This window comes from Salmo salar, chromosome 10 (assembly GCF_965601325.2).
Source record: "Salmo salar chromosome 10, fSalSal1, whole genome shotgun sequence".
Taxonomy (NCBI): Eukaryota; Metazoa; Chordata; class Actinopteri; order Salmoniformes; family Salmonidae; genus Salmo; species Salmo salar.
Window position 1 is genome coordinate 3,094,167 of NC_138300.1, and position 27,880 is coordinate 3,122,046.

General features: G+C 40.7%; 1 protein-coding gene across 2 annotated transcripts; it reads left to right on the forward strand.

Annotated features, from left to right (window-relative positions):
- On the forward strand, positions 1-27,140 carry plcxd1.2 (phospholipase C, X domain containing 1, tandem duplicate 2). Of its 2 annotated transcripts, none has more exons than XM_045687229.2 (6): positions 1-426; positions 2,259-2,395; positions 11,823-11,951; positions 12,178-12,333; positions 14,959-15,142; positions 16,719-17,259. In XM_045687229.2, exons 1-6 carry the CDS (start codon positions 297-299, stop codon positions 16,838-16,840), a joined length of 858 nt encoding a protein of 285 aa, XP_045543185.1. In that variant the 5' UTR covers positions 1-296; the 3' UTR covers positions 16,841-17,259. The 2 variants fall into 2 exon arrangements, with proteins under 2 accessions (XP_045543185.1, XP_014071091.2); XM_014215616.3 differs by lacking the exon at positions 16,719-17,259 and adding an exon at positions 26,594-27,140 and having other exon boundaries at positions 6-426.
- Positions 27,141-27,880: the final 740 nt, after the last annotated feature.

Here is a 27,880-nt window from a genome sequence, read left to right on the forward strand (position 1 = left end):
AACGCTCAGTTTTAAAGCGATGCTGGCGACAGTCGATTCAGAGTCAGTCAGAACAAGTAAAGGTATTTTTTTTAAACGGACTAGCGCAAACACAATAGGGAAACCAGGAAATGCAACCCTGGGTGATATTCCTACATTGTTGTTCGCTTTGAAAGTGGTGTCACTATTTCGGTTTGAGAGTTTCCGTCTGGAACTGATAGAGAAACCAATGGGAGTTATTTACATGAGTAGAAACCACTGGGTTTCGACCTGTGCATGTCAGTGTGGGAACTTCGGGAGACAGAGCACTGACACGAATGAAGAATTCAGCGCTGTCCACTGAAGTTACAATGTATTCTGACGAGGATCAGCAGAATTATGAGGACTGGATGGCAAGTTTGCCCGAGGAGCTGTGGGATGTGCCTCTTTCAAGTCTCGCCATACCAGGTAACTTTATTCAACTGCATGCCAACGGTACATGTTTAAATGAATTCATTAAACGTCCACAGTCCTCTCTCTCTCTTTCACGTTGACAGGTGGCCAATTGCGATAAGCTTTCTAATCTTCAGTAGCCAAACTAATTTGCCTAAAGAGCCATTATTTTCATTCTGTAGCCTAATCATGATTATATAACCATCCCTACAATTTACAATTATATAACCATTCTTACAAGTGTATATAACCATCCTTACAATTACAATTTCATTACAAAACAAATTACCGAGGTAAAGACAGATTCAGGTTGGATATTCGCCTGTAGTTTTCCTTATGTCCTCCAACAGCAGTTAGGGACCGTCAACATAGTGACAAATATAATTTTTCTAATTTCAATAGCTCTTTAACTATTACTCCTAAACCTTTCTAAACTGGTTCTAGCTAACCCGATGGCATAGACACACATTGCACACACTTTTTTTCCCCTTCGATTTACATATCACACTATTTTAAATTATTTATTTACATTTTTGAATTTCAATAGCACCTTGGTCATGTGACCTACTGACTTCAAACAAGGTTCAGAATGTCCACTGTGGCCCTACACATTGCACACCCTTTAGTTTGTCCATTTTCATCTCACACAATTTTACATTCATTTTCTGTTTTTCAATGTTTCTAATTTCAACAGCTCCTTGGTCATGTGACCTAAAGACCTCAAACAAGGTTCAGAATGTCCACTGACTACCCTTCTATATTGCACACCCTTAAGTTTGGCCATTTTCATCTCACACGATTTTACATACATTTTGTAAACATTCTAATTTCAATAGCTATTTGGTCATGTGACCTACTGGACTCAAACAAGGTTCATAATGAGGCTCCGCTTTTACGGTCTGTATTCATACTGAAAATCAAGATCAAGCGAGCTTTTACCCTTCTGCTCCACGAGAAGTTTCTGTCCTCCCTGAGCTCGCCTTAGGAGACCTGCGTTACCGTTTGACAGGTGTACCACCCCAGTCAAACTCCCCACCTGCCAGAGGCTGTTCACCTTGGAGACCTGCTGCGGATATAGTTATGGCCCGGCGTGAGATTTACACCTTCTCCGCCGGATTTTCAAGGACCAGGGAGAGCTCACCAGACGCCGCCGAAACCGCAACACTTTCCAGGGCTTGGGCCCCTCTCTCGGGGCGAACACATTCCAAGGCACCTTGCCCTTCACAAAGAAAAGAGAACTCTCCCCGGGGCTCCTGCCAGCTTCTCCGAGATCGGTCACGTTACCACACTAGAAGCCTTCGCGGCGCCCGTCTCCGCCAGTCCGTGGACATTCTGAAAGTAGTTTGAGGTCAGTAGGTCACATGACCAAGGAGCTAATGAAATTTGAAAGTTTGAAAAAGTAATGTAAAACTTGTGAGATGAAAATGGACTAACTAAAGGGTGTGCAATGTGTCGGCCCAGTGATTGGACATTCTGAACCTTGTTTGAGGTCAGTAGGTCACATGACCAAGGAGCTAAATGAAATTCAAATGTAAAAAAAAAAGAAAAGTTTGTTCTTTGTTTACACTCCCTAACTAATTCAACTAGGAATACAAAATGCTGCTCACATTTCCACATGTTTATTAGCTTTGGAAAGCGAATTAATGTCCAAATCGTGAAAATAAGACCTGTGCATTCATTGTTGTGCGCAATTTTTACCAACATCATGACACTTATTTGGAGTCTACGGCTCAAGTGTTTTGAAAAGCTATTGAGGTTTGACAGCGCGAATATTGGTTGAATATCCAACCTTAAAACTATCTTTACCTCGGTAAACAAATTACAATCTTTCATTCATCCCTATTTAGGAAGTCATGATGCTATGAGCTACTCCCTGGACATCAACTCTCCTCTGATCCGCTCTGAGTCTGACACCTTCAGACTCCTGGATGGTATCTTCTACTGCCTCACCAGACCTGCTATCTACAGGTGGTCTACCACGCAGGTACAGGGCCTGCTAATACTGGGACATCTGTTGTAAAAAAAAACTGGTTTGCCCGGGGTGCTTTGAATAGGAGTAAACTAGCGACTAATTGCTAGGTAGGGTGAGCATAGCATGAACGTTATAGCCATCTTCTTGTCTGAGACCCAAATGGACGGTTGTGTTGTGAATAACATTAGCTTCAGCAACAATAGTGGAATCGGCGGTTTGCCTTCAAAATAAAAGGCCTACATTAAAATCTGATGCGAACAGATAATAATTTTGGAATCATGCCACAACTGGACTCTGGCTCTAATAGAATTTAGGTGCAGATTAGAATAATGGGTTGAGTTGGAGTTACAAGAAGTTGAACCGTGTACCACAGGATAAACGGGTCAGGTCAAGTGTGAGATATGAGTGTTGGTTGAGACAGATAGGTAGTTATGCAGTAGGTTGCCCCAGAGTTGTGGTGGCAGCGTTCGCACGTCACTCACTTCCTCTCTCAGCCAAACTTCTCACGAGATGGTGGTTCATCACTTAAAGTATCTGTGACACAGCCTGCCTGTCTTCTCAAGCATAGGATTCCAGTAAACCATGTATACATCATTTATGAAGCATATGATTCCAGTAAACCATGCATACATCATTTATGAAGCCTAGGATTCCAGTAAACCATGCATACATAATTTATGAAGCCTAGGATTCCAGTAAACCATGTATACATCATTATGAAGCCTAGGATTCCAGTAAACCATGCATACATCATTTATGAAGCCTAGGATTCCAGTAAACCATGCATACATCATTTATGAAGCCTAGGATTCCAGTAAACCATGTATACATCATTTATGAAGCCTAGGATTCCAGTAAACCATGCATACATCATTTATGAAGCCTAGGATTCCAGTAAACCATGCATACATCATTATGAAGCCTAGGATTCCAGTAAACCATGTATACATCATTATGAAGCCTAGGATTCCAGTAAACCATGTATACATCATTATAAAGCATAGGATTCCAGTAAACCATGTATACATCATTTATGAAGCATATGATTCCAGTAAACCATGCATACATCATTTATGAAGCCTAGGATTCCAGTAAACCATGCATACATCATTTATGAAGCCTAGGATTCCAGTAAACCATGCATACATCATTATGAAGCCTAGGATTCCAGTAAACCATGTATACATCATTATGAAGCCTAGGATTCCAGTAAACCATGCATACATCATTATGAAGCCTAGGATTCCAGTAAACCATGTATACATCATTATGAAGCATAGGATTCCAGTAAACCATGTATACATCATTATGAAGCATAGGATTCCAGTAAACCATGTATACATCATTTATGAAGCATAGGATTCCAGTAAACCATGTATACATCATTTATGAAGCCTAGGATTCCAGTAAACCATGCATACATCATTTATGAAGCCTAGGATTCCAGTAAACCATGCATACATCATTATGAAGCCTAGGATTCCAGTAAACCATGTATACATCATTATGAAGCATAGGATTCCAGTAAACCATGTATACATCATTATGAAGCATAGGATTCCAGTAAACCATGCATACATCATTTATGAAGCATAGGATTCCAGTAAACCATGTATACATCATTTATGAAGCCTAGGATTCCAGTAAACCATGCATACATCATTTATGAAGCCTAGGATTCCAGTAAACCATGCATACATCATTTATGAAGCCTAGGATTCCAGTAAACCATGCATACATCATTTATGAAGCCTAGGATTCCAGTAAACCATGCATACATCATTTATGAAGCCTAGGATTCCAGTAAACCATGCATACATCATTATGAAGCCTAGGATTCCAGTAAACCATGCATACATCATTATGAAGCCTAGGATTCCAGTAAACCATGTATACATCATTTATGAAGCATAGGATTCCAGTAAACCATGTATACATCATTTATGAAGCATATGATTCCAGTAAACCATGCATACATCATTTATGAAGCCTAGGATTCCAGTAAACCATGCATACATCATTTATGAAGCCTAGGATTCCAGTAAACCATGCATACATCATTTATGAAGCCTAGGATTCCAGTAAACCATGTATACATCATTATGAAGCATAGGATTCCAGTAAACCATGTATACATCATTTATGAAGCATAGGATTCCAGTAAACCATGTATACATCATTTATGAAGCCTAGGATTCCAGTAAACCATGCATACATCATTTATGAAGCCTAGGATTCCAGTAAACCATGCATACATCATTATGAAGCCTAGGATTCCAGTAAACCATGTATACATCATTATGAAGCATAGGATTCCAGTAAACCATGTATACATCATTATGAAGCATAGGATTCCAGTAAACCATGCATACATCATTTATGAAGCATAGGATTCCAGTAAACCATGTATACATCATTTATGAAGCCTAGGATTCCAGTAAACCATGCATACATCATTTATGAAGCCTAGGATTCCAGTAAACCATGCATACATCATTTATGAAGCCTAGGATTCCAGTAAACCATGCATACATCATTTATGAAGCCTAGGATTCCAGTAAACCATGCATACATCATTTATGAAGCCTAGGATTCCAGTAAACCATGCATACATCATTATGAAGCCTAGGATTCCAGTAAACCATGCATACATCATTATGAAGCCTAGGATTCCAGTAAACCATGTATACATCATTTATGAAGCATAGGATTCCAGTAAACCATGTATACATCATTTATGAAGCATATGATTCCAGTAAACCATGCATACATCATTTATGAAGCCTAGGATTCCAGTAAACCATGCATACATCATTTATGAAGCCTAGGATTCCAGTAAACCATGCATACATCATTTATGAAGCCTAGGATTCCAGTAAACCATGTATACATCATTTATGAAGCCAAGGATTCCAGTAAACCATGCATACATCATTTATGAAGCCTAGGATTCCAGTAAACCATGTATACATCATTTATGAAGCCTAGGATTCCAGTAAACCATGCATACATCATTTATGAAGCCTAGGATTCCAGTAAACCATGCATACATCATTTATGAAGCCTAGGATTCCAGTAAACCATGCATACATCATTTATAAAGCCTAGGATTCCAGTAAACCATGCATACATCATTATGAAGCCTAGGATTCCAGTAAACCATGCATACATCATTATGAAGCCTAGGATTCCAGTAAACCATGTATACATCATTTATGAAGCATAGGATTCCAGTAAACCATGTATACATCATTTATGAAGCATATGATTCCAGTAAACCATGCATACATCATTTATGAAGCCTAGGATTCCAGTAAACCATGCATACATCATTTATGAAGCCTAGGATTCCAGTAAACCATGCATACATCATTTATGAAGCCTAGGATTCCAGTAAACCATGCATACATCATTATGAAGCCTAGGATTCCAGTAAACCATGTATACATCATTTATGAAGCCTAGAATTCCAGTAAACCATGCATACATCATTTATGAAGCCTAGGATTTCAGTAAACCATGCATACATCATTTATGAAGCCTAGGATTCCAGTAAACCATGTATACATCATTTATGAAGCCTAGGATTCCAGTAAACCATGCATACATCATTTATGAAGCCTAGGATTCCAGTAAACCATGTATACATAATTTATGAAGCCTAGAATTCCAGTAAACCATGCATACATCATTTATGAAGCCTAGGATTCCAGTAAACCATGCATACATCATTTATGAAGCCTAGGATTCCAGTAAACCATGTATACATCATTTATGAAGCCTAGGATTCCAGTAAACCATGCATACATCATTTATGAAGCCTAGGATTCCAGTAAACCATGTATACATCATTTATGAAGCCTAGGATTCCAGTAAACCATGCATACATCATTTATGAAGCCTAGGATTCCAGTAAACCATGCATACATCATTTATAAAGCCTAGGATTCCAGTAAACCATGCATACATCATTATGAAGCCTAGGATTCCAGTAAACCATGCATACATCATTATGAAGCCTAGGATTCCAGTAAACCATGTATACATCATTATGAAGCATAGGATTCCAGTAAACCATGTATACATCATTTATGAAGCATAGGATTCCAGTAAACCATGCATACATCATTTATGAAGCCTAGGATTCCAGTAAACCATGCATACATCATTATGAAGCCTGGGATTCCAGTAAACCATGCATACATCATTATGAAGCCTAGGATTCCAGTAAACCATGCATACATCATTATGAAGCCTAGGATTCCAGTAAACCATGCATACATCATTATATCCATACTTTTTTGGAGAATATACCTTTATTATTCCCCCCAAACCCTACCACCCTTTCCCCCAATTGGAGTAAACTGATAAACAATAACATTTAGGCTTCTACCTTCAGTTTATACATCTTATACACATTTTACAGACACAATCTATTTTACAATAGTTATATTTTGTTTGTTTTTAGTCCTGGCCTTCCTCTATTTCTGATGTCCCTCCAGTTTGATTTCTATTTGTAACTGTGCTATTTAACAAAAGTTCTGAACCTATATACATTTTACAGACTCCTGTATGTTTTACATTTGTTATCTTGTTTTTATTAGTCCCACCCTTCAGCTCCATTCAACCCCTCCCATCTATCTCTTAACATCATCCATTTTGGATTTCTATTTGCCATATATTTTTCAACTGTGCTGTGATGCTTGACAAATGTACTGAACCTTTCTATTCTCATACAGATTGTAAATTAAAAATATATATTTTTTGCTCAAATAATTATTATATTATTGATTGATTTGACTATGGCTTTTCAAATCACCCAGTATTGCTATCTGCAGCGTTTAGTTTTAGGTAAATGTTGCAGTTCTTCAACAATTCCTGGACCTGTGACCAGAAACGAGCTCCATATGGACAATACCAAAACAAATGACCTAATGACTCTGCCTCCTCACAGCAACATCTGCAGAGCTGGGAAGATTGTTATATATATATGGGGGATACAATCTATTGGTTGCAAGAATTTTGTAAAGTAATTTAAATTGAAAAATTTGAATTTTGATTCAGGTGTTGTTTTGCGTATCAGTTCATAAACCATGTGCCATGGAATCGGTACATCGAAAATCTCTTCCCAACTATTTTGCAATTTATATGACATAGCTGTCTGTTTTTTTTTTTTTTTTGGTCCTTAAATGAAATTGGTATATGGTTTTATTTATCAGCCTTTTCTTTAACCATTTATGTTCTTTAATACAGGGCCGACATACAAGTTCCTTACTTTTTTCCACTTCTACTTTCCTCTTCCTTTTTTGTGGTAATGCTGCAATTAATTGGTTGTAATTTTGGGTAGAGCAGACATTTCCACATGTCTGTGTTAGCTGTATGTGTGGCATAACTCCACCAGTCCTATTTATGATATCATTCACAAAAATTATACCTTTTTTTAAACATTTCTTCGAAAAATATATATATATTTTTTTATCAATTAGTATATTTGCGTTTAACCACAATATTTGTTGTATTATTTGTTTTGTCTTTTCAGGTGGATTAAACTGAAATTGCAACCAACTTTCTAAGGCTTGTTTAAAAAATAACGATATTTTGGAGATTATTTCCTTTTCAAACAACCGAAAGTGAGCAGTTGTAATCTGAATAAAGGGAAAAAGGCCATTCTTGAACATAGGATGGGACATTCTTACCAATTTACTAGAGAACCAGTTTGGATTTAAGTATAACTTTTGTATGTCTGAAGCCTTTTGTGAGAGGTCTAATGCTTTAATATTTAAACATTTCTGCCCTCTGAATTCATATTCATTATATAAGTAGGCCCTTTTAATTTTGTCTGGCTTGCCATTCCAAATAAACTTGGATCTTTTTTGGTCATATAATTTAAAAAGCAGGTCACTAGGTGTAGGCAAAACCATAAGCAAATAGGTCAACTCTGATATGACTAAAGAGTTAATCAGGGAGATTTTTCCACAAATAGACAGGTATTTTCCTTTCCATGGTAGAAAGATCTTATCTATTTTTGCTAACTTTCTATAAAAATGTATTGGAGTGAGATCATTTCTTTCTTTTGGGATTTGTACACCCGAGTATGTCCACATCTCCGTGAGACCATTTAATTGGTCAACTTCACGGTAATGTAAAATTAGCATTTTTTTTTTTGTGATCCAATACGTAATCTTATCATAATTTGGTTTTAATCAACAAGGGCTTTCTACAAAATAAAAACATTAGCGCAGATAGCTGGGAATCTAGACCATAAGTAATAGGCACAAGTATGCATTGCCAAACAACGTTACTGCCACCTTCTGGTTTGGAGTATTTTAACAAGGCTGTGTGGCTGACGAGGTCTTTGCTGTATGAACACAAAAGAGATTGACTGCCCACAGGTGCTAAATACTGTCGTCAGGCGAACGTTTGACAGTCTTACCGGTGTCAGAGCTTTAACAGCAGAAACATTAATAGACCGACATGCTCTCCTCTCTTGCTAAATGCACAATTAAAGGGGAATTACACAAAAAAAATTGTTCGAAATTGTTTTTTTCCCCCCAGACCTAAATAATTATCTTTCTGGTGTGATTTACAGTGCATTTGGGAAGATTTTCAGACACCTTGACTTCTTCCACATTTTGTTAGGTTAAAGCCTTATTCTAAAAATTGATTAAATAGTTTTTTTTCCCCTCATCAATCTTCACACAGTACTTCATAATGACAAAGCAAAAACTGTTTTTAGAAATTGTAGCAAATGTATAAAAAATGTACTGAAATATCACATTTACATAAGTATATGTCCGTAAACACGGAATATTGAATATGTCCGTAAACACTGCCGCCAGCTCTGCGGCTAGGGATGCTGGGATGGCAGCCTTGCGAGGGCTAAGACATCTCCCAGTCCCTGCCACTGAAAAACATCCCCACAGAATGATGCTGACATCACTATGCTTCACCGTAGGGATGGTGCCAGGTTTCCTACATACGTGACACTTGGCATTCAGGCCAAAGAGTTCAATCTTGGTTTCATCAGACCAGAGAATCTTGTTTCTCATGGTCTGAGAGTCTAGGTGCCTTTTGGCAAACTCCAAGGGGGCTGTCATGTGCCTTTTACTGAGTGGTGGCTTCCGTCTGGCCACTCTACCTTAAAACCTCTCTGGGAAATGCCAACAGCCAGTGAAATAGCAGAGCGCCAAATTCAAAACAACAAAAATCTCATAATTCAAATTTCTCACACATACAAGTATTATACACCATTTTAAAGATAATCTTCTCGTTAATCCAACCACAGTGTCCGATTTCAAAAAGGCTTTACAGCGAAAGCATACCATTAGATTATGTTAGGACAGCACCTAGACAAGAAAAACCACACAGCCATTTTCCAAGCAAGGAGAGGCGTCACAAAAACCAGAAATCCAGCTAAAATGAATCACTAACCTTTGATGATCTTCATCAGATGGCACTCATAGGACTTCATGTTACACAATACATGTATGTTTTGCTCGAGAAAGCTCATATTTATATCCATAAACCCCATTTTACATTGGCGTGTAATGTTCAGAAATGCTTTGCCTCCCAAAACTTCCGGTGAATGAGCATATCAATTTACAGAAATACTCATCATAAACTTTGATAAAAGATACAAGTGTTATGCACAGAATTATAGATAAACTTCTCCTTAATGCAACCGCTATGTCAGATTTCAAAAAAGCTTTACGGCAAAAGCAAACTTTGTAATAATCTGAGTACAGCGCTCAGACATCAAAACAAGCCATACAGATACCCGCCATTTTGGAGTCAACAGAAGTCAGAAATAGCATTAGAAATATTCACATACCTTTGATCTTCATCGGAATGCACTCCCAGGAATCCCAGTTCCACAATAAATGTTAGTTTTGTTTGACAAAGTTCATCTTTATGTCCAAATACCTCCATTTTGTTCGCGTGTTTAGTCCAGCACTCCAAATTCACTAAGCGCGCGAGTTTAGTCCAGAAACATGTCAAATGATGTATAGAATCAATCTTTAGAATGTTTTTATCATTAATATTCCAACCGGACAATTCCTTTGTCTTTAGAATTGAAAGGAAAGGCAGCTCGCTCTCACGGCCGCACGCATGACTGAGCTTATGCCAATTTTCCAGACACCTGATACAATCAGCTCTTATTCTCTCCCCATTCACAGTAGAAGCCTGAAACAATGTTCTAAAGACTGTTGACATCTAGTGGAAGCCTTAGGAAGTGCAATATGACCCTACAGACACTGTATATTGGAGAGGCAATGACTTGAAAAGACTACAAGAACCAGATTTCCCACTTCCTGGTTGGATTCTTTCTCAGGTTTTTGCCTTCCATATGAGTTCTGTTATACTCACAGACATCATTCAAACAGTTTTAGAAACTTCAGAGTGTTTTCTACTAATTATATGCATATTCTAGCTTTTGGGCCTGAGTAGCAGGCATTTTACTTTGGGCATGCTTTTCATCCTAGCTACTCAATACTGCCCCCCTTTCCTAGAGAAGATAAAGGCCTGATCGGTGGAGTGCTGCAGAGATGGTTGTTCTTCTAGACGGTTCTCCCATCTCCAAAGAGTAACTCTAGAGTTCTGTCAGAGTGACCATCGGGTTCTTGGTCACTTCACTTCCCTGACCAAGGCCATTCTTCCCCGATTGCTCAGTTTGGCCGGGCGGCCAGCTCTAGTAAGAGTCTTGGTGGTTCCAAACTTCTTCCATTTAAGAATGATGGAGGCCACTGTGATCTTGGAAACCTTCAATGCTGCAGAAATGTTTTGGTACCCTTCCCCAGATCTGTGCCTCGACACAATCCTGTCTCCGAGCTCTAAGGACAATTCCTTCGACCTCATGGCTTTGTTTTTGCTCTGACATGTACTGTCAATTGTGGAACCTTATATAGACAGGTGTGTGCCTTTCCAAATCATGTCCAATCAATTGAATTTACCACAGGTGGACTCCAATCAAGTTGTAGAAACATCTCAAGGATGATCAATGGAAACAGGATGCACCTGAGCTCAATTTTGAGTCTCATAGCAAAGGGTCTGAATACTTATGTAAATAAGGTATTTCTGTTTATTTTTTGATTTTTAATACATTTACTTCAATTTCTTAACCTCTTTTCGCTTTGTCATTATGGGGTATTGTGTGTAGATTGCTGAAGAAAAAAAAAAGTAATCTATTTTAGAAAAAGGCTGTAATGTAACAAAATGTGGAAAAAGTCAAGGAGTTTGAAGACTTTCCCGAAGGCACTGTAAGCATTGACAAGGACTCTGAAAACCAATTTTCATTGTTTCTATATGAATAATTGTAACATTGAGAGTAAAAAAACAGAAACAAATCCTATACAAAGAAAAATAAAACAGAGAACTGAATTCAAGAAAGTTATTTATTTAAATAATGTTTATTTTTTTTATTTTTTTCCCCTTCAAACAGGAAAAAGGTATTGTGGAGCAGCTTTCAGAGGGGATTCGATACTTCGACCTCAGAATCGCCCACAAACCGTACGACCCGTCCAACGAACTGTATTTTACACACGTCATTTACACTCATCTGACAGTGGTGGTGAGTAGAAGGAATACTATCCCTAACTCTTTATTACAAACATTTGTTACTACATCGTCAAAACGCTTTATAGTTACCCAGCCTAAACCCCAAAGACCAAGTAGAAACAGGAGAGAGACAGAGAACAATGGCCAAGAAGATCTCTCTCTAAAAAAAAAAGAATACGCTTTTTATTGGGAGGATCATTTCTCATATATTTAATATTTCCTGACTGGTGGCTGTACAGGAAACTCTGTGGGCCATAGCCTCGTGGTTGGAGTCTCACTCCAAGGAGGTTGTTATCCTGGCATGCAGTCACTTTGAAGGACTCACCGAAAAACTACATGAACATTTAATTTTCTCACTGAAGAAAATCTTTGGATCTAAACTCTGTCCTCGCAAGGTAAGCTTTGTTATTTCTATAACTGTAGTCAATGTCAATAGCTGAAAAGACTGATACGTTACCAGTAGGATGATATCGAATTGCATTGCTTTACTGAAAATACTGTATATCTTCAGTAAATGTAATGAGATGTTTAGTTAATGTTCAGCATGAGAGAAGGCTTCACTAGCTGCCCAATGCTACTGACACAAATCACTGGCTGGCCAATGCTACCGGACGCAAATCACTGGCTGCCCAATGCTACCTACACAAATCGCTGGCTGCCCAATGCTACCTACACAAATCGCTGGCTGCCCAATGCTACCTACACAAATCGCTGGCTGCCCAATGCTACCTACACAAATCACTGGCTGCCCAATGCTACCTACACAAATCACTGGCTGCCCCAATGCTACCGACACAAATCACTGGCTGCCCAATGCTACCTACACAAATCACTGGCTGCCCAATGCTACCTACACAAATCACTGGCTGCCCAATGCTACCTACACAAATCACTGGCTGGCCAATGCTACCGACACAAATCACTGGCTGGCCAATGCTACCGACACAAATCACTGGCTGCCCAATGCTACCGACACAAATCACTGGCTGCCCAATGCTACCTACACAAATCACTGGCTGCCCCAATGCTACCTACACAAATCACTGGCTGCCCAATGCTACCTACACAAATCACTGGCTGCCCAATGCTACCTACACAAATCACTGGCTGCCCCAATGCTACCTACACAAATAACTGCCTGGCCAATGCTACCGACACAAATCACTGGCTGCCCAATGCTACCTACACAAATCACTGGCTGCCCCAATGCTACCTACACAAATCACTGGCTGGCCAATGCTACCGACACAAATCACTGGCTGCCCAATGCTACCGACACAAATCACTGGCTGCCCAATGCTACCGACACAAATCATTGGCTGCCCAATGCTACCTACACAAATCACTGGCTGCCCCAATGCTACCTACACAAATCACTGGCTGCCCCAATGCTACCTACACAAATCACTGGCTGCCCCAATGCTACCTACACAAATCACTGGCTGCCCCAATGCTACCTACACAAATCACTGGCTGCCCCAATGCTACCTACACAAATCACTGGCTGCCCCAATGCTACCTACACAAATCACTGGCTGCCCCAATGCTACCTACACAAATCACTGGCTGGCCAATGCTACCGACACAAATCACTGGCTGCCCAATGCTACCTACACAAATCACTGGCTGCCCCAATGCTACCTACACAAATCACTGGCTGCCCCAATGCTACCTACACAAATCACTGGCTGCCCCAATGCTACCGACACAAATCACTGGCTGCCCAATGCTACCTACACAAATCACTGGCTGCCCCATGCTACCGACACAAATCACTGGCTGCCCAATGCTACCGACACAAATCACTGGCTGCCCAATGCTACCGACACAAATCACTGGCTGCCCCAATGCTACCTACACAAATCACTGGCTGCCCCAATGCTACCTACACAAATCACTGGCTGCCCAATGCTACCGACACAAATCACTGGCTGCCCAATGCTACCTACACAAATCACTGGCTGCCCCAATGCTACCTACACAAATCACTGGCTGCCCCAATGCTACCTACACAAATCACTGGCTGGCCAATGCTACCGACACAAATCACTGGCTGCCCAATGCTACCTACACAAATCACTGGCTGCCCCAATGCTACCTACACAAATCACTGGCTGCCCCAATGCTACCTACACAAATCACTGGCTGCCCCAATGCTACCGACACAAATCACTGGCTGCCCAATGCTACCGACACAAATCACTGGCTGCCCCATGCTACCGACACAAATCACTGGCTGGCCAATGCTACCGACACAAATCACTGGCTGCCCCAATGCTACCTACACAAATCACTGGCTGCCCCAATGCTACCTACACAAATCACTGGCTGCCCCAATGCTACCTACACAAATCACTGGCTGCCCCAATGCTACCTACACAAATCACTGGCTGCCCCAATGCTACCTACACAAATCACTGGCTGCCCCAATGCTACCTACACAAATCACTGGCTGCCCAATGCTACCTACACAAATCACTGGCTGCCCCAATGCTACCTACACAAATCACTGGCTGCCCAATGCTACCTACACAAATCACTGGCTGCCCCAATGCTACCTACACAAATCACTGGCTGCCCCAATGCTACCGACACAAATCACTGGCTGCCCCATGCTACCGACACAAATCACTGGCTGCCCCAATGCTACCTACACAAATCACTGGCTGCCCAATGCTACCTACACAAATCACTGGCTGCCCCAATGCTACCTACACAAATCACTGGCTGCCCCAATGCTACCTACACAAATCACTGGCTGCCCAATGCTACCTACACAAATCACTGGCTGCCCAATGCTACCTACACAAATCACTGGCTGCCCAATGCTACCTACACAAATAACTGGCTGCCCAATGCTACCGACACAAATCACTGGCTGCCCAATGCTACTGACACAAATCACTAGGATGCTTACCTTTCTCTGCCCAGGGCTGAAGTAGTGCACTATACAGGGAATTGGGTGCCATATGGACACAGCCTATAACAGAGGCTACTTGTTCTTCCGTCTTTTCCTCCAGGAGACAGTGGTGACCCTGCGTGGTCTGTGGGCATTGGGTTACCAGGTACTGCTGTCGTATGATGACCAGTCAGCAGCACGACACCAGGTTCTGTGGCCTGGTATACCGTACTGGTGGGCCAACCAAAACACGGCCAGCGGGGTGGTCAGCTATCTGGACTGGCAGAAAGACATGGGACGCCCAGGTATGTGAAAAGCCTTTGACTAAAATTAATACATTTCTTTGAGGTTCAGGCATATTACAGTGCCTAGTCTACACACCACTTGCACAGTCTTCACATTTTGCCATCTTAGAATTCAATCCCAAAAAATTATTAAATTCATTTTTCCCCCCTACAGATCTACACAACCTACACCACATTTCCGATTTGAACATTTTCCAAATTAATTAAAAATGAAGATGTCTTAATTGCGTATGTCTTCACAGCCCAAGAGATAATACTTGGTGAAAGCACCTTTAGCAGCCATTACAGCTGTGAACCTGTTTTGAATAAGATACTACCAACTTTGTTTTGTGGTTTCAGCATCATGTTATGGGTATGCTTTTCACTGGCGGGGACTGGGGAGTTTGTCAGGATCAAAATAAATATGGAAGGAGCAAAGCCCAGGTAAAAACTTAAATGAAAACCCGCCGTAATCTTCTGTAAACCTAACCCTGGAATAGTGTTGTATTTTTCAGTAGGACAATTACAAAAAAATGTATGACAAAAGACACCAGAATGGATTTTCAAGAGGTGGTAAGTGTTTCTGAATAGTTTGAATATTGCTGTACATCAACTCCTGACCAGATTTACTGAGAAAAACCAATGGATATACAGTATGTTGCCCTAAGAGGTGTTGGTATAATCTTATTTAAAATGATTCACATCTGGTTGACAAAGACGCTTCCATCAAAATCTTAGTTCTGGGGTGTGAAGACATACGCAACAACATTTCTTCATTTTTTTTTTTAGGTTGTGTAGATCAGTATGGTTTTATTTTACATTTACGGCTCTATTCAATATGATCCACTTTAGCTGACATTTGCACAGCAAATACAGTATGGGCACTTCCATGGAGCACAAACCCATATGTGTTAAAATAATTGTATATCTTGATGATAATAATCAATAATCAATTCGCCTTGCCTAATCCCCAAGGTTTGTAAGACACTGGGTTAATAATTAGGCAAGGACTCAGCTTTCTGCAAAAGGTTCATACGGCTTTATTCAGAGAACGTTCTGAGGTCAAGATAACAAAACAGTCATTATATAGTTTCTCTCTTTACTTACGCACATGCATTTACACACAAACTGTTGGTGACCTGCATCCCTCTTTGACTTCCCACACTGTTTATCACTATTCAGCTCAGCCTGTTCCTTTCCCTCAAGGTTAGGAAGCCCTTGATCTTGTTACTCTCTTTAACACTAAATACACACACACACACACACATTTCTCTCCCTCTCCAGCCTCGACTAGACTTTCTGGGACTAATTGATCATTACCTTGATTATTCATTAAGCATGCTACATGACTTATATTTCATAATGGTTTATTGATTCATTTACATTTTTTAGATAATTCTCTTATCAATATGTTAGAATTGGTTGGCACACTTTGAGGTTAGAAAAACACCTACCATGTGTCATGACTGTCCACGAGAATCCAAATAGGTCAGATCAGGTTTGCAATGAATAACTTCAATCAGACCCCCTCTCAACCGTAGAGGGGGAAGGAAAGAACTAGTGGGGATTAACAACTCACATCCTGTTGTAAATCAAGGGAGAAGATCCAGGCCTGCGCTCTCCAAATTCACCAAAGGAATGTGCTTTGTCTCAACAGACCTTTTTCCCGCTGAAACTCTTAACACGCTCAAAAGCGAAATACTGGAACAACATTTGTAATGTAGAACGTGGGGAATGGTCAGAGGCGATCAATAGAACACAGTCATTTTGTTTGTTATTTTGTGATGTCATTAAAAAAATGTTATAAAGGAAATACTGTAACTTGGAAAGTATACCCACTACATAGAATAACTTTCCATACTATGGGTTGTGCATGTAATATGAAACAATGATGAAAGTGTTTTTGTTAACCTGTTGGGGCTACAGGTTAGCAATGAACCCCGAGACGGGATTGCTAACAAGGCTGGAAATTCAAAACATCAAAAATCTAATAATTTCAATTTCTCTAACAATCAACTATTTTACACAATTTAAAAGATAAACATCTCCTTAATCTAACCACATTGTTCGATTTTCAAAGAGGCTTTACGGCAAAAGCATAAAGTTAGATTATGTTAGGACAGTACATAGCCACAAAAGTACAAACATCCATTTTCAATTCAAGGTCAGGCGTCACCAAAAGCAGAAACCAGCTAAAATTATGCACTAACTTTTGTCAATCTCCATCAGATGACACTCCTAGGACATTATGTTATACAATACATGCATTTTTTGTTCCATCAAGTTCATATTTATATCCAAAAACAGCATTTTACAGTAGCGGTGAAATTCAGATTTTTTTCTTCTCTGAAATGCTTCCGGTGAACAACGTTACAATTTACAAAATTACTATTCGAAAACATTGGTAAATTATAATATTGTCATTCAAATAATTATATTTTAACATTTCGTAAATGCTACTGTATTGCCAGATTTCAAAATAACTTTACTGGGAAATCACAAGTTGCAATAAACCGGGTGCTGTGCTAAGAACAATAGGCTAGGCTATATAGGTTAGCATCATCTTGTAACCATCTAATTTCAATAATACTATCGTCAATAATCCCTTACCTTTGATTATCTTCATCCATTGGCACTTCCAGGAATCCCAGGTCCACTACAAATGTGGTTTCTTTTGACAAAGTTCATAATTGATGTCCAAATAACTCCAAGTTGTTCCATGTTGTTAGCGCTTTCGGTGGCTACTCAAAAGTAGCGCGGGCGGGGGGGTGGGAAGTCACGGCGAAAAGTTTAAAAAGTTTAAAAAATAATCTATTTACGTTCGTTCAAACATGTCAAACGTTGTTTAGCATCAATCTTTAGAGCCATTTTTAACGTGAAACATCAGCAATGTTTCAACCCGACCTCTCCTGTGTCTTGAAAAACGTATTTGAAAATTGTCTTGCGTCACATGATTGAGCAGGTGCAGGGAATAATGGAAGTGACGACATCCCAGGGAGGTCAACTTCCCTTCCTTGTCATCCGGTCTCTGTTGATCATAGACGCTTCAAACAACTTTATAAAGATCGCTGACATCTAGTGGAAGCCGTAGGAGTTGCGAAATGAATCCTTTCTCACTGTGGTATCTATTAAACAATGATTAAAAAAAATAGTACAGCCAGAAAATTCTTTTTTTCTCTCAGGTTTTCTCAGGTTTTTGCCTGCCATATGAGTTTTGTTATACTTACAGACACCATTCAAACAGTTTTAGAAAATTCAGAGTGTTTTCTATCCAAATCTGGTAATAATATGCATATCCTAGCTTCTGAGTTGGTGTAGGTGGCAGTTAAAAATGGGCACATATTTTTTTCAAAATTCTCAATACTGCCCCCTAGCCCCAACAGAGGGATGTGATTTGAGAAGTTATAAGATAATTGTTTTCCAGAACTTTGCACAGTGACTAATCACCGCCCTGAGTGAGGTCAGGGAGCGTGTCAGCCTGCCGGAACCACCCCTTTCGGGCAAAAGGTATAAATTATGGGTTTAGAAAAACCCCCACATTGGACCAGAAAATGGAAGGAAAATCGACTCTGTAGTTCTGTTCAGGAATACACGACAAGTCACCAGATACTGGACAACTATGAAGGACAACAGTTGTTGGACCCATTTCGGATAATCAGAACCTTACAAGCGTGCCGCGAAAAGGCCCAAATCCCTTTCCAAGGCTGCCCCGTTCACCGAGAGATCTCCGGCGAAACCAGGCATTTCACGTAAATACATACATGATTTCTTGCTCAAAGCGGGCGGCGGTTCATGTGCAAAGTATATGGTTACTGTAGGTGAGAGTAGTTTCTGAATGTGGCAATGTTAACCTGTTGGGGATAGGGGGCAGTATTTGCATGGCCGGATAAAAAACGTACCCGATTTAATCTGGTTACTACTCCTGCCCAGTAACTAGAATATGCATATAATTATTGGCTTTGGATAGAAAACACCCTAAAGTTTCTAAAACTGTTTGAATGGTGTCTGTGAGTATAACAGAACTCATATGGCAGGCAAAAACCTGAGAAGATTCCTTACAGGAAGTGGCCTGTCTGACCATTTCTTGCCCTCCTTGATCATCTCTAACAAAAACGGGGGATCTCTGGCATAACGTGACACTTCCTACGGCTCCCATGGGCTCTCAGAAGGCGGGAAAAAGCTGAACGATGTAATTCCATCCCCAGGCTGAAACACATTAGCGCGTTTGGCAAGTGCTCTATCAGAGGGCCATCAGACTGAGGCTCGTGCATGAGGGGATAGCATGCTTTTACTTTCACTCTCTTTGTATTAAAAAACGATTTCCCGGTCGGAATATTATCGCTTTTTTACGAGAAAAATGGCATAAAAATTGATTTTAAACAGCGGTTGACATGCTTCGAAGTACGGTAATGGAATATTTCGAATTTTTTTGTCACGAAATGCATCGTGCTCGTCACCCTTATTTACCCTTTCGGATAGTGTCTTGAACGCACGAACAAAACGCCGCTATTTGGATATAACAATGGATTATTTGGGACCAAACCATCATTTGTTATTGAAGTAGAAGTCCTGGGAGTGCATTCTGACGAAGAACAGCAAAGGTAATAACATTTTTCTTATAGTAAATCTGACTTTGGTGAGTGCTAAACTTGCTGGGTGTCTAAATAGCTAGCCCTGTGATGCCGGGCTATCTACTTAGAATATTGCAAAATGTTCTTTCACCGAAAAGCTATTTTAAAATCGGACATATCGAGTGCATAGAGGAGTTCTGTATCTATAATTCTTTAAATAATTGTTATGTTTTTTGTGAACGTTTATCGTGAGTAATTTAGTAAATTCACCGGAAGTGTTCGGTGGGAATGCTAGTCACATGCTAGTCACCTGCTAATGTAAAAAGCTGGTTTTTGATATAAATATGAACTTGATTGAACAGACATGCATGTATTGTATAACATAATGTCCTAGGATTGTCATCTGATGAAGATCATCAAAGGTTAGTGCTGCATTTAGCTGTAGTTTGGGTTTATGTGACATTATATGCTAGCTTGAAAAATGGGTGTCTGATTATTTCTGGCTGGGTACTCTGCTGACATAATCTAATGTTTTGCTTTCGTTGTAAAGCCTTTTTGAAATCGGACAGTGTGGTTAGATTAACGAGAGTCTTGTCTTTTAAAATGCTGTAAAATAGTCATATGTTTGAGAAATTGAAGTAATAGCATTTCTAAGGTATTTGAATAACGCGCCACGGGATTCAACTGGCTGTTGAGTAGGTGGGACGCAAGCTTCCCACCTAGCCTAGAGAGGTTAAGTGTCTCTGTCCTCCATCTCTAACCAGCATCCATGTTGTCATTCCACTAGGGACCCTTTTTCAGCGTATTATGTCTCCAGTCAATATCGGTGTAGTATGTGTGTTTTATCCTGTGTTCCCATTTTAATTAGCTAGTAAATAAATAATTCAACCAATTTGTCTAGTACTGAATCAAGTAAGGCTCGGGTTTTTGCAGATGCAAGGTTACAACTGTTCAGAATGATGATATGATACGAGGTTATGATTAATAAGTTGACTGTTTATTGATGTGATAAGTAAAGACCTTTTAGGGTTTAATTCGGGAGATGGCAACTCTTTAAAGAACCGCTCTCGTGGTGCCCCACATCCTAATGTTACATGATGAATTTAATCGGGTAACAATTAAACATTAGTTAGTTAATTAGATAAATATCAGTCCTCAGATTAATGTTAAAGTCAAGTCACAACACATGTTTTTCCATTAGATATCCCTTATCGGTGGTTAAAATGTTTCTCTTTCTCTAGTTATAACACCAACTGAAGAACATGGCTGGGCCCTGGTAAAAAGTAGTGCACTATAAAGGTATTAGGGCCCTGGTAAAAAGTAGTGCACCACTAGCACAGAGAGGCGGCTGCCAAACTACAAACTTGAAATCATTGGCCACTTTAATAAATGGAACACTAGTCACTTGAATAATGCCACTTTAAGAATGTTTACATATCTCGCATTACTCATCTCACATGTATATACTGTATCCTTCACTATCTATTGCATCTTAGCCACTCTGTCACTGCTCATTCATATATTTTATACTTATATATTCCTATCCCATTCCTTTACTAGATTATATGTATTCGATTTTATTGTGGAATTGTTAGATACTGCTGCACTATCGGATCTAGAAGCATTTCACTACACTCACAATAACATCTGCTAACCATGTGTATGTGACCAATAACATTTGATTTCACCTCTGACTGTTCTGCAGCTGAGGTATAACCAGTGATGTAATGGTAAAAACAGTTGAGGTATAACCAGTGATGTAGTGGTAAAAACAGTTGAGGTATAACCAGTGATGTAGTGGTAAAAACAGTTGAGGTGTAACCAGTGATGTAGTGGTAAAAACAGTTGAGGTGTAACCAGTGATGTAGTGGTAAAAACAGTTGAGGTGTAACCAGTGATGTAATGGTAAAATCAGTTGAGGTATGACCAGTGATGTAGTGGTAAAAACAGTTGAGGTATAACCAGTTTAAAAAAAAAATTATTTAACCTTTATTTAACCAAGAAAAGCCCATGGAAACCCAGAGTCTCTTTTTCAAGGGAGACCTGCCAAGAAGGCAGCAACAATCAATACATTACATAATTAAAACATAATACAATACAACAACATGATCCAGCCTTAAAAGCATTTACACTCCTCTGTAACAGTCTTCAGTCAAAATGTTAAATTAATTCAGTGGCACTAACATATCTAGATGAAGCATGGATTGTAGACTATTCCATGCCTCTGGTGCACAAGACAAGAAGGCAGTCTTGCCTAATACTGTAAATGTCCTGAGGACTTTAAGTAGCAACCGCCTAGCAGACCAGGTATGGTAACATAGCAACCGCCTAGCAGACCAGGTATGGTAACATAGCAACCGCCTAGCAGACCAGGTATGGTAACATAGCAACCGCCTAGCAGACCAGGTATGGTAACATAGCAACCACCTAGCAGACCAGGTATGGTAACTGCTGCTGGTGAAGGAGACCAGACTACAGAGATAAAGAGGGAGTTTACCCAAAAGGCCTTTGTAGATGAACACATACACATGTATCTTTCTGCACATATAAAGTGAGGTCCAATTCCAACCCACCATTTGGTACAAGGTGCAATGGTGGGTGAGTGACTTGGCATTTGTAATAAAGCGCAAGGATGCATGATGAACAGAGTCCAGTCTCTGTAAGACAGAGGAGGCTGCATGCATATACAACAACCATAATCAATTACAGAGAGAAAAGTGGCCTGAACAAGCTTCTTTCTAGCCATAAGCAGGAAGCAAGCCTTATTACGAAAATAAAAACCCAATTTCAATTCAAACTTCATCATAAGATTATCCATATGAACTTTTAAAGGACAACTTTGCATCCAACCATATACCTCGATATTTGTAGGATGACACGTTTTTAATGGATAAGCCACCAGATGTGACAATGCTAACCTTCTCTGGCAGAGTTCTAGCTCTAAAAAGTAAAGGTCATATTTATTTTTTTATACATTCAAGACCAATTTTAGACCATAAAGGGAGGCCTGCAGTGACTGAAAAGCATAGTCTCAGAGTTTAACCACGTGGTATGGTTAAGAATTCAGCAATCTACTCAAACCTTAGCCCTCTCGTGGTTATCGAGGTAAGCTGGTCTGAAACCGTAGCCCTCTCGTGGTTATCGAGGTAAGCCGGTCTGAAGGGAATTTCTTCAGGTGGGGGTTATATTCAAATCAGTAGAAAGGGGCTGTCCCATGACGCCAGATCAATGTCTGTGCTCATGGGGCGGGCCAATGATTTAGTTAAACTCTAAAGGGAATTGAAGTTTCCTTCATTAAACAGTTTTTAAAATCACATTACATAATTTCACAAATAGTTTCATCTTTACTTATTCATTTTATACAACAATTAGATGCAAGCCTCACAACTGAGACTCTTGTATAAACAGAGTTATGGTAATGTGGCTGTATTGTCTTTCCTGAGGTCACAAAATTGTACAAAACAGACCAGTTCGTAAAGCTGGCTACTTCACCGACCGTTTTATACATTCTCCAGAACATGAATCTTGTTCAGTTCTCAAGTTCTGTGAGGTGGAAGAAATTCCTTTGTTCTCTCTTATACTCTGGCCAGGAATTTACGACCTGAGATAACAGCAGCCTGGGTGTAGGAGAGAGAGAGAGAGAGGGGCACGCTATACCCAAAGAGGGCAACTTCATGACATTTATATAGATGGAACTTTGCTGGTTGCATCCCATTTCCCAAATCCTTAATACAAAGAGAGAACAACACAGGAGCTAAAATGGAACCCTGGGGCACACCTTTATTAATCTCTAGAAAGCTAGACTTATATATAGACTCCATTTTTCGTAGCCATCTATTTACCACCACAAACCGATGCTGGCGCTAAGACCGCACTCAATGAGCTGTATAAGGCCATAAACAAACAAGAAAATGCTCATCCAGAGGCGCCGCTCCTAGTGGCCGGCGACTGTAATGCAGGCAAACTTAAATCCGTTTTACCTAACATGTCACATGTGCAACCAGAGGGGGAAAAAAACTCTGGACCACCTTTACTCCACACACAGAGATGCGTACAAAGCTCTTCCTCGCCCTCCATTTGGCAAATCTGGCCATAATTCTATCCTCCTGATTACTGCTTACAAGCCAAAACTAAAGCAGGAAGCACCAGTGACTTCGTTAATAAAGAACTGGTCAGATGACGCAGACGCTAAGCTACAGGACTGTTTTGCTAGCACAGACTGGAATATGTTCCGGGATTCATCCAATGACATTGAGGAGTCGACCACCTCAGTACATACATATCCCAACCAAAAGCCAAGGATTACAGGCAACATCCACACCAAGCTAAAGGCTAGAGCTGCCGCTTTCAAGGAGCGGGACACTAATCCGGACACTATGCCCTCAGACGAACCATCAAACAGGCAAAGCGTCAATACAGGACTAAGATTGAATCCTACTACACCGGCTCTGATGCTCGTCGGATGTGGCAGGGCTTTGACGGACTACAAAGGGAAACCCAGCCACGAGCTTCCCAATGACACAAACCTGTTGTGCTCGCTTCAAGGCAAGCAACACTGAAGCATTCATGAGAGCACCAGCTGTTCCGGATGACTGTGCAATCACGGTCTCCGTAGCCGATGTGAGCAAGACCTTTAAACAGGTCAACGTTCACAAGGCCGCAGGGCCAGACGGATTATCAGGACGTGTACTCAAAGCACGCGCAGACCAACTGGCAAGTGTCTTCACTGACATTTTCAACCTCTCCCTGACCGAGTCTGTAATATCTACATGTTTTAAGCAGACCACCATAGTCCCTGTGCCCAAGAACACTAAGGTAACCTGCTTAAATGACTACCGACCTGTAGCACTCATGTCCGTAGCCATGAGGTGCTTTGAAAGGCTGGTCATGGCTCACATCAACACCATTATCCCGGATACCCTAGACCCACTCCAATTTGCATACTGCCCCAACAGATCCACAGATGACGCAATCTCTATTGCACTCCACACTGCCCTTTCCCACCTCGACAAAAGGAACACCTATGTGAGATTGCTATTCATTGACTACAGCTCAGCCTTCAACACCATAGTGCCCTCAAAGCTCATCACTGAGCTAAGGACCCTGCGACTAAACGCCTCCCTCTGCAACTGGATCCTGGACTTCCTGACGGGCTGCCCCCAGGTGGTGAGGGTAGGTAGCAACACATCCGCCACGCTGATCCTCAACACGGGGGGCCCCTCAGGGGGGTGTGCTCAGTCCCCTCCTGTACTCCCTGTTCACCCACGACTGCATGCCCAGGCACGACTCCAACACCATCGTTAAGTTTGCCAATGACACAACAGTGGTAGGCCTGATCACCAACAACGATTAGACAGCCTATAGGGAGGTCGTCAGAGTCCTGGCCGTGTGGTGGCAGGATAACAACCTCTCCCTCAACGTGATCAAGACAAAGGAGATGATTGTGGACTACAGGAAAAAGAGAACCGAGCACGCCCCCATTCTCATCGACGGGGCTGTAGTGGAGCAGGTTGAGAGCTTCAAGTTCCTTGGTGTCCACATCACCAACAAACTAACATGGTCCAAACACACCAAGAGAGTCGTGAAGACGGCACGACAAAACCTGTTCCCCCTCGACTGAGTCCTGGGTCCTCAGATCCTCAAAAAGTTCTACAGCTGCACCATCAAGAGAATCCTGACTGGTTGCATCGCTGCCTGGTACGGCAACTGCTCGGCCTCCGACGGCAAGGCACTACAGAGGGTAGTGCGTACGGCCCAGTACATCACTGGGGCCAAGATTACTGCCATCCAGGACCTCTATACCAGGCGGTGTCAGAGGAAGGCCCTAAAAATGGTCAAAGACTCCAGCCACCCTAGTCATAGACTGTTCTCTCTGCTACAGCATGGCAAGCGGTACCGGAGCGCCAAGTCTAGGTTCAAAAGGCTTCTTAACAGCTTCTACCCCCAAGCCATAAGACTCCTGAACAGCTAATCAAATGGCTACCCAGACTATTTGCATTGTCTCCCCCCTTCCCTCTCTTTTACGCTGCTGCTACTCTGTTGTTATCATCTATGCAGTCACTTTAACTCTACCTACATGTACATATTACCTCGACTAACCTGTGCCCCCGCACATTGACTCTGTATTGGTACCCCCCCCCCCCCCCCCCCCTGTATATAGTCTCGCTACTGTTATTTTACTGCTGCTCTTTAATTATTTGTTATTTTTTACTTAACATTTCTTTTTCTTAAAACTGCATTGTTGTAAGGTCTACACCTGTTGTATTCGGCGTGTGTCACAAATACAATTTGATTATACCTAAAGCGGACATTGCCATTGGCTGCACAGAGTTTCGCGGAGAGAAATTCCACATAGCCTTGTTTACAAGTTAGAACACTGGAATGTAAGATGTAATCTACACCTCGATTAGGATGCTAGAAATCCTTATTTATTTTAATAATTTTTTTACATTTGAGCCTAATTATTTCTATATAGCGGACACTTTCTCCTTTTCAACTTCTAACGAGAGTAGGACGGTGTGGCTTCGTGACAATGATCAAGAGCAGCTTTTCTTTTTTTTGTTGCTACCGCCGGTTAATGCTTGATCTGATTGAATCCAGGCCATACGACTGTGCAAAGGGTGTGTAGACTTTCACATGACACTATGTTATTACTCTTCAGATAGCAACATATCAAGAGGACCATGACAATGTCTAGTGATACTGTTGTGAACTGCTGATGTAAAAAAGGGCTTTATAAAATCCATTTGATGTGAAGTCAGTGTTCAGAGACGTACCGTAGGGCTCTATCTGTGTCGCTGGTGCGTCTCCACTAACACATTATCTTTACATTTCAATCACGCTGTAATGCTGAACTTCCGTGATACGGATTAAACTTTAATCCACGTTTTGTCTTATTCAGATGGTTTCTTTGTGTCTGGTCTGAACCTGACGGCTGACCGTTCCTACATCGCGCTGCACCCCCATCAGTCCCTGCAGACCTTAACCCTGGCTAACTGGAAGGAGCTGAGGCCGTGGCTGGAGGAACAGGTCCCTGGACCACACTCTAACAACCTCAACATCATAGCAGGAGACTTTATAGGACCTGTCCCCTTCTGTCCTCTGGTCATCAACCTCAATAGAAAACTGTTACGGCAGCAGAAGATGGATCAGAGGACTCTTAAAGCAGAGGAGGACTGACTAGCCTACAGATGAGAAATAAAATATCTGGTTTAGGGAGTCATTCAGTCAAAAATAAGTAATTCAAAGAGAACAGAAAACTGCTACATCAGACAGGTTTGACAAAGGACAACCAGTAATTATTTTGGTTTCACTGGGAATCATAGTGACCATAGAAAGTCATTCCAATAGAAGCCCTAGATACTTCAGAAATGATTCGCACCCTTTGACTTTTCACACATTTTGTTACAGCCTGAATTTAAAACGGATTAAATTGAGATTTTGTGTCACTGGTTTACACATAATTCCACTTTGACATTATGGGGTATTATTTTTTTTAGAAATGTTTACAAATGAATTAAAAATGAGTTAATACGTATTCAACCCTTTTATGTCAGGAGTAAAATGTGCTTAACGAGTCACATAAGTTGCATGGATTCACTCTGTGTACAGTAATAGTTTAACATTATTTTTTTTGAATGACGGCCTCATCTCTGTACCCCACACATACAATTATCTGTAAGGTCCCTCAGTCGAGCAGTGAATTACAGATTCAACCACAAAGACCAGGGAGGTTTTCCAATGCCTCGCAAAGAAGGGCACCTATTGGTAGATGGGTAAAAAATAAAAAAGCAGACATTGAATATCCCTTTGAGTATGGGGAAATGTTTAATTACACTTTGGATGGTGTATTAATAAGCCCAGTCACTTCAAAGACACAGGCGTCCTTCCTAACTCAGTTGCTGGAGAAGAAGGAAACTGCTCAGGGATTTCACCATGAGGCCAATGGTGACTTTAAAACAGTTACAGAGTTTAATAGCTGTGATAGGAGAAAACTGAGGATGGATCAACAACATTGTAGTTACTCCACAATACTAACCTAAATGACATAGAGAAAAGAAGGCACTAAAGTAAAACTGCAAAAAAAAATTGGCAAAGAAATGATCTTTATGTCCTGAATACAAAGCGTTATATTTTGGGCCAATCCAACACATCACTGAATACCACTCTTCATATTGTCAAGCATGGT